The 12004-nt window shown below is 31.1% G+C and overlaps 1 protein-coding gene across 1 annotated transcript in view; it reads right to left on the reverse strand.

Annotated features, from left to right (window-relative positions):
• Positions 1-12004, reverse strand: part of LOC124368091 (glycogen debranching enzyme-like) — a 42612-nt gene that overhangs the window by 14112 nt on the left and 16496 nt on the right. The window contains 5 exon segments of the mRNA XM_046825365.1: positions 1768-1873; positions 3590-3768; positions 4987-5254; positions 7430-7599; positions 7683-7690. Of these exon segments, the coding sequence (XP_046681321.1) occupies positions 1768-1873; positions 3590-3768; positions 4987-5254; positions 7430-7599; positions 7683-7690 (731 nt within the window).

Genomic DNA, 12004 nt, shown 5'->3' on the forward strand with positions numbered 1-12004 from the left:
TTTTGAAATCCACCAAAAACGCCCAGCATTCTACAGAGTTACATGTCATTTAGGGCCAGCACTCAAAGTGTTAAACATATCCGTTTGCCTATGGTGTGTGTGTGTGTGTGTGTGGCTGATAACAAACAAACTATTAAATACAAAGTAAACACAATAATTATAATATTTTATATTCCTTTTTAATAAAAAATTAGATTTAATAAAATTAAACAAATAATTTGCAAGTTAACTTGGCATTCATGGGAAAAAAGATAAACTTGATTTGGTACAAAAAAGGTTAAGCCATTGCGATATTGCCTTTTCTATCGCTGTCATTATGATCCAAATTGGGTTGTTGCTATGACTAAAATTTCAGAAAAAAAGAATGTTTTAATTATAATTAAAACAACTTATAATAATTAATAAGTATGCAAAGTGAGAATAAAGCAATCCCTACTCCATTTTGACATTTTGAATAAAATTAATATTTAATTCCTTAAATGGTCTTTATTTTACAATATAAAATTTGTTAAATATCTATTAAAAAAAGACTTAACTTTGATTTTATGCAACCCTAATTGAAACCATATAAATCCACACACTGCTTCTAGAAATAGAAATAAATTTGTAAAACGCAATGTATAGTATAGATAAAGGATAGAATTTGTTTCATATTTTGACATAATTTATTTAGCACATTAACCCATTGGAGTATACTCGTAATCCAATTGCAGGGCCCGAAACCTAAAATCTAAGGTTTAATAATAATGTTATTTTTTTAAACAAATTAAAATTATTATAACGTAATAATAAAATATGTTTATTTTATACATATGCATATTCATAAATTATATCAATATATTCAATATATCATTTTTAGCAATATTCAATTATAGCAATATTCAATTATAGCAATATTCATAAAATATATCATTAGTAACTGACATGTTGCTTTTATCTGCTATTCTCTCAGCCAACATCTGATGGCTTTAGCACTGACAATTTGCAGTTTGTGACCATGACTACGCAGTTTACACACGAGCCGGCATATTATTTGTATGATTTGTGTTTCTGTTATTGTATTGCAATGTTTTATTTTTGTTGTTGCGATGAGGAAGGATAGGCTCATTACTGTTTGATGTAAGTGAATGAGTGTTTATGAGCAGTCGTTTCCACAACAACCTTAAAATTCTATTACATGTTAGTAAAAAAATTCAAAAATAAAATGTTTTAATAAAATGTGTGTTTTGGTTCATGACAAAATAAATTAGATTTGTATAAATACCTATGATTCACATCTTATTACAAATAGTCTGCCAAGTATAAAATTTACTTGTAAAACTACACATTGTGATAAAAAGGTTTTTTTTTAATGGCATGTCTAAATATCTTTGTGTAGGGAACTACATGCAAATTTGATAAAAAAATGTGTTTTAGTCATAATTTAATTATTTTCTTCAGTAAAAGCTTTTACTTTAAAAATGCTATTTTTTAAATTTTTTTATTAACAAAAAACACAATAATGTAAAATAAAAATAAAGTAAAAAACTAAATTAATATAACATGTTTTAAAAACAAAATTATAAACAATGATTTAGTAAAAATTTCAATAAAAACACTTTAAAAATAAGTTTAGGAAACATTTTCTAATAAAAGCCTGCATTTTGCTACTTAAACCACAAAGTTTGAAGAGCACTGCAGCTGTTTCATGAGTAAAGTTGCCAATGGGTTAATATATCTGATTATATCAATTAGTACAAAGTAAATATTGTATAGAGAAAGTCAGACCTGGCCTCATCATATCTCCCAGGAAGCAGAAAAAGACCAGGAAGAGCGTGAATGAACGTGTCTCTTCCCCAGTTCCGCATGTAGCCGTTGGAAAAGTGAGGCAACCCTGTAACAATTAACCACTTTATCAATATTTTACTCATCTTTCTCGCATACTTTCATCCCAGTCACACTTACCAATAAAATACTCTTTGTTTCCGCATATCCTTGAGAGAAAGACAAATAGCACACATTATCCCAACAATAAGATAAACTATTGCTATAAAAGCACGGAGAAAGTATAACTGAAATTATCTTGTTTCAGTTGCAGAACATTAAACCAGAATCCAAATACAAAGACTGAAGTTCAAAAGCTATTTTATATTGGCTTACATTTTAGTCAAATTCTACAAGAAACATTTTTGAGTGAGGACAGTTCTTTTTTACAAAAACCAATTAATTGTTTTAAAAACATATTTATTTTCAAATTCTACATATATCTATCTTTCTAAATCTCTTTTATTAATACACTTGTCACACCTTAAAAATAAGTTTAAAAACCCCACTTTAAAGACATTAAAAAAATCCCTCTCTCTACAGGCATTACTTTACTTACTATCTCTCCCCAGAGTATAAACATGGGATCTTGGCAGGAGGCGGCCCCAATCCCCTAACCTTACTTATCCAGGAGCCATGCAGAGATTCTTACATAACTGAGTGCAGTGAGAGGTTTCCTCAACTTCATGCCTTAGCCCCTTCACAAGGTTTTATGTAATATTACGTTCATAGCTATTGCCTAAAGTGTGCTACTGACGTAATATTACGCATCATTATATCGTTCCTGTTTTATTATATTGTCTACCGTAATATTGTTTAAGAAACATTTCCATGACAATCACACGTTGCAGAAATAGTTATGGCACTTTCTACTAGATGACAACATTTCCTTGGTCGTGTGTCATGTATGTTTGTACCTTTAGTCACACAGTGCAGACAGTTACCAAGTGTTGTTGTTGCATTTCACCCATCTTGATGTATTTTATGGTTTTTACTTTGAGTACCTATTGTACATGGAAATATTCAATGTACAGAGAGACAATGGGTCCATTTGCCTGATGATGACACGGACTCAAATAGTGAAAATGACTTAGGGGACAATATATATTAAAAAATTAAAAAAAGACACTACAAATAAGTTTTTTTACATAAAAAGTATATACCCAAACTCTACAAACCTGTATATGTAAATAACACTAAAACAACATAGTTTAAGGTACAAAAAGAAAACCGTTGTAAACCATTAAGGGGTTAAGTGAAAAAAGAAAAGCATTTTCAGTTTTCTCCTCTCCCAGGTTTTATAATTGAAATCAGGAAATAATATTTTTGATTGTGCAATGAAACAAATGTATAACAGGCATACATTTAATTTATGTACATAAAAACAAATTTTTACTTTTTCATTATTTACAGCATATTTCATAGGAAATTATTGTAACTGAGTTGATTAAGACTTGTAAAATCAAATTCAAGGCTAATAATAAAACACTTGAATTTTATAACTTAAATATTATAAAGAGTATGAAAGCTTGTTATTATAATATATTACACACATTTCTAGTGTGTAATGGTAATAATTACAAAACTGTATACTAAGCCAAAGTACAAATTTTTGTTGTTTCAAGTTTTACCTAATTTTCCTGAGATTGTTATTATTCTAACCCAATGTCACTCTATATTCAACTTGGATAACTTTCGAGACAGATATCTTGAAAGTGTAATCAAACAGACAATAATAATATTGAAAAGACAATAAATCAATAAAAGATTACTTATCATAACGTACCAGCAGACAGAGTGACGCAGGCCTGTTTAGTCTCTCCCCCAGGTAGTGTACGTGTGGGGGGCAGGGGGGGAGCCAGGGCTGCTGAGAGAGGAGGCAGGGGGGCATCTGCTTGCACCCCCCCACACTGCACACTGCCCAGTGACAGTGCCTTCACAAACGATGAACCGTCACTGACAAATCTGTGACAACAATTACAATTCTGTATAAGTAGAACATATTTTTCCATGAGAAACTCCATTTTCAATATAAATTATAAACTATTAGTATTAACAGATAATAAAACTTTAAATACATCATTAGCCTTAGAGACACTGAAATCTAAGTTTCTGATGTGATAACTTCATGGACTTGATATAGGTTCCTATTTATAATGCAGTTTGAAATTTTTAACCCTTCCCACGCCATAGACAGATATATTAGAATGGTACACTTTGATAAAAATGCCAAACACGATTATATCTGATATTACACATTGTGTCACCTAGGCCCTTTATTTTACTGCACAAGAAGTGTGGGTTATGTATATGTATATGTATATTATTTTGGAGGGACTGACACGCTGGGTGCCTAAAGAGAAATACAATACTTCCAATAACAGAGACCCCGGAATTTTCTCCTCAGAAATTGTTTAACTTTAAGACCTCATTAATTTGTTCTAGCTTAAAACAAACTACTGGGTACAATTTTTAATGTTAGTCTTCCAAAATTTGGGGGGGAGGGAGCTTGAGTCCCCTGAAACACGCTCATGTCTATAAGTAGCTATTCAACATTTTTGTTTGGGTTTAAGAGGTTGGCATCATCTGAGATGCAAAATCATTGATTAAAATGAAAGGCCCTAAAACTGATCCTAGAGGCACCTCTGAATGTATCTGATGTTTCATTTATCACTCTCTAAAATGAATATTTGTCTCTGTTTTTTTACAGAAGAAGTGGTTGATTCATTTTAATCTCTTAAAAATGATCCAACAAATGATTTAATAGTCATTGTTTTACTAAAACTTGTCAATAAAACCAGAGTGTTCTGTATAACAATAGATTTTCTTAAAATAATGAAACATAAGTTGGAAACAAAATCCAAAAACTATATGCTTTCTTTATTATTGTTTTACCCTTTCAGCCACCCAAATGTTTCAAATTACATAACACAACTCAACATTAACTACGCATCATGGATAGATACTTTCATAGTTCTAGCATTGTGTTTATTTTTAGCAAAAATACTTTTGTGGTGTCTACATTTTGTGTTACTTGGCAGTACAATAAGCGCAATATTTATTATATATTTTGAGAACCATAAAAGGATATTTGATCGATAATCTGCATACTTTAAGTACTAATATCTTTTTAATCTCTGTATAACCTGAAAGTATGCCAGGTGGGAGGGAGAAGTTTGGTACCTGTTCATGAGGTGGTAGGTGTGATCAACAACAGCGTCGTACACTTGCGTGATGACCAGGTCGAAATACGAGGGCCGCAGGAAGTGGGGAACGTCTGCGAGAGGCGCGAGTCTCACTTGCAGCCAGTCACCCAGCTGTCGCGTACCTGGGTCTAGCTGTAGTCGCCCCACTGTATAGTCGCACAGCCACATCCCCCCGCGCAGGTTACCACACAGAGGGTGGCCAAGGTCATTCTTCGGTGATATCTCTGACAGCAGCGACACTATGCCTGCAACACAAAAGGATTCAATAATTGAAGATTTTTACTTGCTAACTTATATATTGTTTCTTCAATAAATCAAATACAATTTAATCTTGTTCTTGTTATCAAAATCGTGTCATTGTCTGTCTGTCTGTGTGATAACTCTTGATAGAAAGTTTCTAGACAATTGAAACTTCGTACATAAGTTCATCTCGATCTAAAGAAGAACGCTACGGTTTTTGGGTCAAAAGGTCAAAGGGCAGTCTGTCTATCTGTCCATTTTTGCATTAACTACTGACAGAAAAAATTCTAGAAACTTGAAACTATGTATGTAGTTTCCCCTTAGTTCAAGGAAGAATTGTATTTATTTTGAGGTCAAAAGCTCTTAGACACTTTGTCCATCCGTCCATGTAATAAATCTTTCATTACGTTCCATCAGATCTTTTGATATGTTTTGTCATTAACATTCAGTACTAACCATTCCATCCTAATTTTAATTCAACTAAAAAAAAGACAGGTATAATTCAAGTAAAACATTTTTGCCCAAACAAAATTTTGTCCCATTAAATATTCTGAACTTCTATGGTAAGTATATTCACGAAATTGTAGCAATCCACAATTACTAAGAGATTCATACAATTATAATACTTCTTGCTAGAGTGAATTGGCGTAACTTGCTCATAATTTACAAATTTATTGCAAATAAACCAAGTATGTAGGTTTGAAATATTTTATTTCAATTCCACAATACATTAAGTAGGAGCAAATACAAATAGTTTAAACAGGAAAGACATGTTTAAATTATCCTTACATTTTTCTGGACAATATTTTGATGTATAATAAATTGTAAACTTTTAAAATTACAAAATATTTAAAATTGTCTGTACTTACATTTTTATTTACATGTTATTTACATTTTAATATACATTGGTATTGTATATTTGGCACTATTTTATGTAACATGTGTTACTTAATTAATAAAGAAGTTTGAATTGTACTGAAAGAGTTTTACATGTTTGTAAATTTAAAACTTCATAGTCTCAACTTCACACCCAATAAAGTCAGATTTTAACATTTCATAGCAAGAACATTACATACAATTATTTATTTATTTATTTTCAATTTTACATGACAGCTACAGGACATGATATAGCACAAACAAAGTACAAAACCTTCAATTATTCCCAAAACAGCTATCCTAATTAAAATTAATGTACTCTTAATATGAACTTTACATAACAAACTAAACTAAACTAAACTGCTGGCAGTTACACAAATTAATATTAAAATTTCTTTACACAACATAAATAAATGAACTCTATACAATTTAAAAAATAACAACTTGCTTCATTGTACAATCAATTATAAAAATAGATTAATAGATTGTCTGTGATTCTGTTATAAACAAAAAAATAATGAACCATTCTAAAATATTTTTTAGATTGATTCATCATGTTGGGCCACAATAAAGTGTAGCAGGCAATTATTTTGTTGGTCTGTGAACATTAATTATCATAGCATTACATTTTTTGCATATACCCTTGCAATTTTTTGAATATTTTCCTCAATCCCATAGTTCTGAAAATTCGCATTCAAGTTTCTGAAATAAATTATTTTACAAATGAGTTTTTTTAATTTTACTTTTCGATATCTCAACTATTTCTGGAATAGCTCGGTCGGTTATTTATTACTTTTGCCAAAGAGAGAGAATGTTTTTTAGTTGGGAATGACTGGCTGAAATTATGAACGATTTCTACCAGTTTTAGATTTTAGGCCAATAAGTAAATCTACTTTTGTTTTTTTCCGCCAGTGGCATTGAAGTTATAGTAAAAATAATGTTTCATGAAATCAGTCCAAATTTATCAAAGTTTGAAGTTTTCTTGTACTAAAAACTAAGAATTTCTACTGGTTACTATATTAAACATAAGCTTATTGTCATTATAATAATTTAAAAAAATCAAAATGCTTTATTCAACATCTGTGAGATATGAATTTGGGTCATTATATATTTGTTACACGTATTTAAAAAATATTGCAAATTATTAATATAAAAGTCAAGGTTATTATACAATTTATAAGTCATAATTAGGTGGTAATAGAGTGAAATTCTTCAATGATGTAGAAGAACTTCTATACAAATTTTTCCTTTATCTCAAACTTTGCTAATTTGAATAAGAAAGGTACTATGAAATTCAACCTCACCTTGCAGACCACAGTAAACGAGGGGCCCGAAGCCAGGAATGTCGTAGGCAGCATCCTCTTTGTCACACTTGAACAGGACTCGATTACAGTCGGCCAGGGACAGGCTTGCCACGACGTGCTGCATGTCTGGCACCAGACTCAGTTTCTGCAGTGCCGGGGCGCACCTGTGGCTGTGGCACCACCCTGTACACAGAGTTGAGTTCTATCAATCTACTTTAATTACTTTAATAATATCCTAAACATACACAAATACTACTCAGTCTGTCAGTTTGCCACATGTAATATATATGTCACAGGTCTGAGTTATGGTTTCTCCAGGTACAAACGTCCAACACAAATTAAAGTAGGAGTAAATTCAGACTTTCAGGTCTTGTATTTGAATATACAAGGTTTGAAAGGTAAATCCTTAGCCCTAGAAAGTCTATTACCAAATAATAATAAAATACGTTTTATCTGTATTTCAGAGCACTGGCTAAATGAGAACGAATCAGAATTTTCTTTTCCCACAGGCTTTTACTGCGCAGCGGTATACAGCCGAGTGGTACAAAGAAGGGGCGGAACACTTATTTTTGCCCGTAACGATACTAACACCAAAAAACTTGACACTAGTGCACTGTGTGAAGAACTAAATTTTGAAGTGTCCGCAGTAATTAATGAAGATTTAAAAGTTATTATTGCATCATTATACCATTCAACATCAGGAAAATCATACAAATTTCTAGAATATATACAAAAATTTCTTAACTTTTTATTATCCTGGCCTTCCTATACTGTTATTATAGGAGGAGACCTGAACTCGGCCTTTGATATCACAACTAATAAGCCTACAGCTAAAACAATTTCAGAATATCTTAAGGCAATTCAATTTTTATTGTGTAAATAAAATGCCCACTAGGGGTAAAAATTGTTTAGATAACATATCTATAAATGCTAACTTAAACAATAGAGTAGAATGTGAGCTTTTTAACTGTCCCTTTTCAGACCATGACGGTTTGATAATAAGTGTGCCCATTAAAACCAGGAATAACTCCAGGCTGGAGCTACCAACTAATGCTGGTTTAACCCCACAGTTGGTTCTTACGGACAAAAGTGTCCAGTTGCTCGAGGAACACTTAGCCACATACGATTGGGAGCTATATCTCAGTAATAACTTAAATGCTTGTCAAAACTTTAAAGTATTTTTTGAAATCTTTTTAGACAGTTAAATAGTAGCCTTAAAATAAAAAACAGTAAACAAAGAAATACAAAAAATAAAAATAAACATCAGTGGTACACGGGTGAACTGGCCTCGATGAAAAATAAACTGTTATTCTATAACAGCCTTATTAAAAATAGTCTTAGTCCTAATGATGATTTGGTAAACCAAATGAAAAATCTTAAATACCAATATCGAACAGCTCTTAAGAATGCAAAATTAGCATCGAATGCTCAGTATATTGAAAATAGTAGCAACAAGTGCAAAGCTGCCTGGAATTTGATTAAACAGAATAACAATTCAACTCCCAGTCATTCCAAGTCTAATCTCTCACCAGATGATTTTAATAACTTTTTTATTGAATCTGTTAATGGTATTCAGAGAAAACTTGTTAAGACTCCCGTGACATTCGATGATCTTCTAAGTAGGAAACAAATAAGTAAAGCTAACTTTAATTGGAACTACATTACCCCCCAAGATATTATAAAAGCAGCAAAGAGACTTAACAACTCCAACAGTAAAGACATTTATAACCTTTCTAACAGCGTTTTAAAAAAGATAATTCAGACAGTTTCCGTTCCTCTAGCATTCTGCATAAACAAATTATTGGAAGAAGGTGTATTTCCTTACCAGCTCAAAATATCTCGGATATGTCCAATATACAAAAAAGGGCCAGTAAGTACACCACAAAGTTACCGCCCTGTATCAATACTACCAAATTGATGCTGTGGACAGGCTGGTAAGAGAAATTCTTTTGACATTTGAAAATAAAGCCTTTGCTCAGGTTACATTTTGTGACTTGAGTAAGGCTTTTGATTGTGTAAATCATGATGACCTTTTATTGAAGTTGAAATATTATGGTATTTCTGGTACACCTCTAAAATTTTTTGAATCTTATCTTAAGAACCGTTTGCAGTCAGTTTCAGTTAATGGTGAAACATCCAAGGATGTTTTTGTTGAATGGGGAGTACCTCAAGGATCTGTGTTAGGACCACTCTTATTTTTAATCAGCATTAATGATTTGCCAAACTCATTAAACACAAAATCATTTTTATATGCTGATGATACTACATTCCTAAATACTGCCAATAATGTGAATGAACTTAATTTACTATCTCAAGCCACTATAACAGATGCTGCTTCTTGGTTCAGAACAAATGGATTTTTGCTCAATGAAAATAAAACTCAAAAGATGTTATTTACGTTACGAACTATGGACAGCAATAATATTGACAAGGATAGGGTTTCCAGGACTAAATTTTTAGGAATCTACATTGATAATAAGTTAAGTTGGCAGGCTCATATAGATTATATATCCTCAAAATTATCAAGAGTTATATATCTTTTAAAACAATTAACAAGTTGTGTACCAAGTCACTATCTGAAAACAGCTTATTATGCTTATTTTCAATCAGTTTTTTGATATGGTTTAATTTTATTTGGCATCTGTTCTAGGATCGATGAAATTTTAATTCTTCAAAAAAAAGCAATTAGAGTAATAACAAAATCAGATACAAAAGCTCACTGTAGACCTTTGTTCACTAAATTAGAAGTGCAAACAATCATAAACTTATATATATTTGATTTGATTACTTTCATTTTGAAGAATCATGACTTGTTAAAATTTACAAATGAAATTCATGACCACAATACTCGTAACAAGAATAAGGCAGTAATTGAGTATCACAGACTAAGCAAATCTTTATCTAGTCATAGTATTGTCTATTAAAGTGTACAATAAGGTTATTCACCTTATAAATGAAAATTCAGTGAAGATATTTAAACACAAATTTTATAAGTGGTTACTCAACAATCCCTTTTATTCTTTAAATGCATTTCTTTTACTGTCTGTGATCAATTTTTAAACTAAGAATTTATTTTTATACTGTGCAACTGTACTTAATTATTTATTAACGTTTTATAATAAGTGTTTGTCTAATTTTATTAATAAATACATTTATGTTTTGTTTATGTATGTATAACTTATATTGTTTTCTATTGTTATTTTGATCTCTAGTTTTCATAGAGATTAAGTTGTTAGGATTTTATTAAGTAATACATTTTTAACTGTTTTTTATTTATTGACTTATTTGTTGTAACTTTAAATATCCTTATATTATTTATTTAAGTAGGTTAGTGACGTGGCAATACTGCTCAATATAAATAACTTTGTCAATGCTTTTGTAAGCCTGAACGACAATAAAACATATTCTTATTCTTATTCTTAATAATATCCAAAATTGTTGAAATAATAGTATATGACCAGCTTAATATGCATCTTGAAGTAAATAACTACCTTAATGTAACACAATTCGGTTTTAGAAGGGGGATGTCAACTGTAGATGCAATAGATAAATTAGTACAAGAAGCCTTTCAGGCATTTGAAAACAAGGCCTATGCTCAGGCCACACTCTGTGACCTGAGCAAGGCCTTTGATTGTGTCAATCATGACTACCTCTTAAATAAACTTAAGTTTTATGGTGTTGAAAACTCCCCCTTTAAGTTTTTTGAATCATACTTACAAAATACAAGTCAAAAAGTTCTAATTGATGGTATTTGGTCCCAAGAACTAAAAGTCAACTTCGGTGTACCTCAGGGATCAGTCCTAGGACCTCTCCTCTTTTTAATATCAATAAATGACCTCCCTGATTTTATAAAAGCCAGAACTATATTATATGCTGACGACACAACTCTGGTGAATTCCACTGCAGACATTAATGCTTTGGAAGAATTAACTGAAAACGCTCTTCAGGGTGCCACCACATGGTTCAATGCCAATGGATTTCTTCTAAATCAAGATAAAACCCAAAAAATTATATTTAGTTTAAAAAATAATATCCCTGAGAATCCTGATTACCTTAATGCAGTCAAGTTTTTGGGAGTGTTTATTGATAACCATTTAACATGGAGCCAACACATTGACTCGATTAATCCAAGACTAAATAGAATCATTTATCTCTTGAGGAGTCTTACTAATAAAATCCCGGAATCGTATAACAGAACAGCATATTTTGCATATTTTCAGTCAATAATGCGTTATGGGCTCATACTCTGGGGAAATTGTAGCAGAATAGGAGAAATATTAATACTCCAAAAAAGAGCCTTAAGGGCTTTAACAAATTCACAAGAATATGAACATTGTCAACCCTTATTTATTAAAATGAAAATACAAACAGTAATTAATCTCTATATTTATGACTTAACCCTATATGCAATTAAAAATAAAAGTAGTTATAAATATAATTATGATATTCATAACTATAATACAAGGAATAAGGATAGAGCCCTCATAGCGTTTTCTAGACTGAGTAAATGCCAAAGTAGCCATACCATTATATCTATGAAAATTTACAATAAATTAAAGGTACTTATGGATAAAT

Source organism: Homalodisca vitripennis, chromosome 8 (genome assembly GCF_021130785.1).
Source record: "Homalodisca vitripennis isolate AUS2020 chromosome 8, UT_GWSS_2.1, whole genome shotgun sequence".
Classification (NCBI taxonomy): domain Eukaryota; kingdom Metazoa; phylum Arthropoda; class Insecta; order Hemiptera; family Cicadellidae; genus Homalodisca; species Homalodisca vitripennis.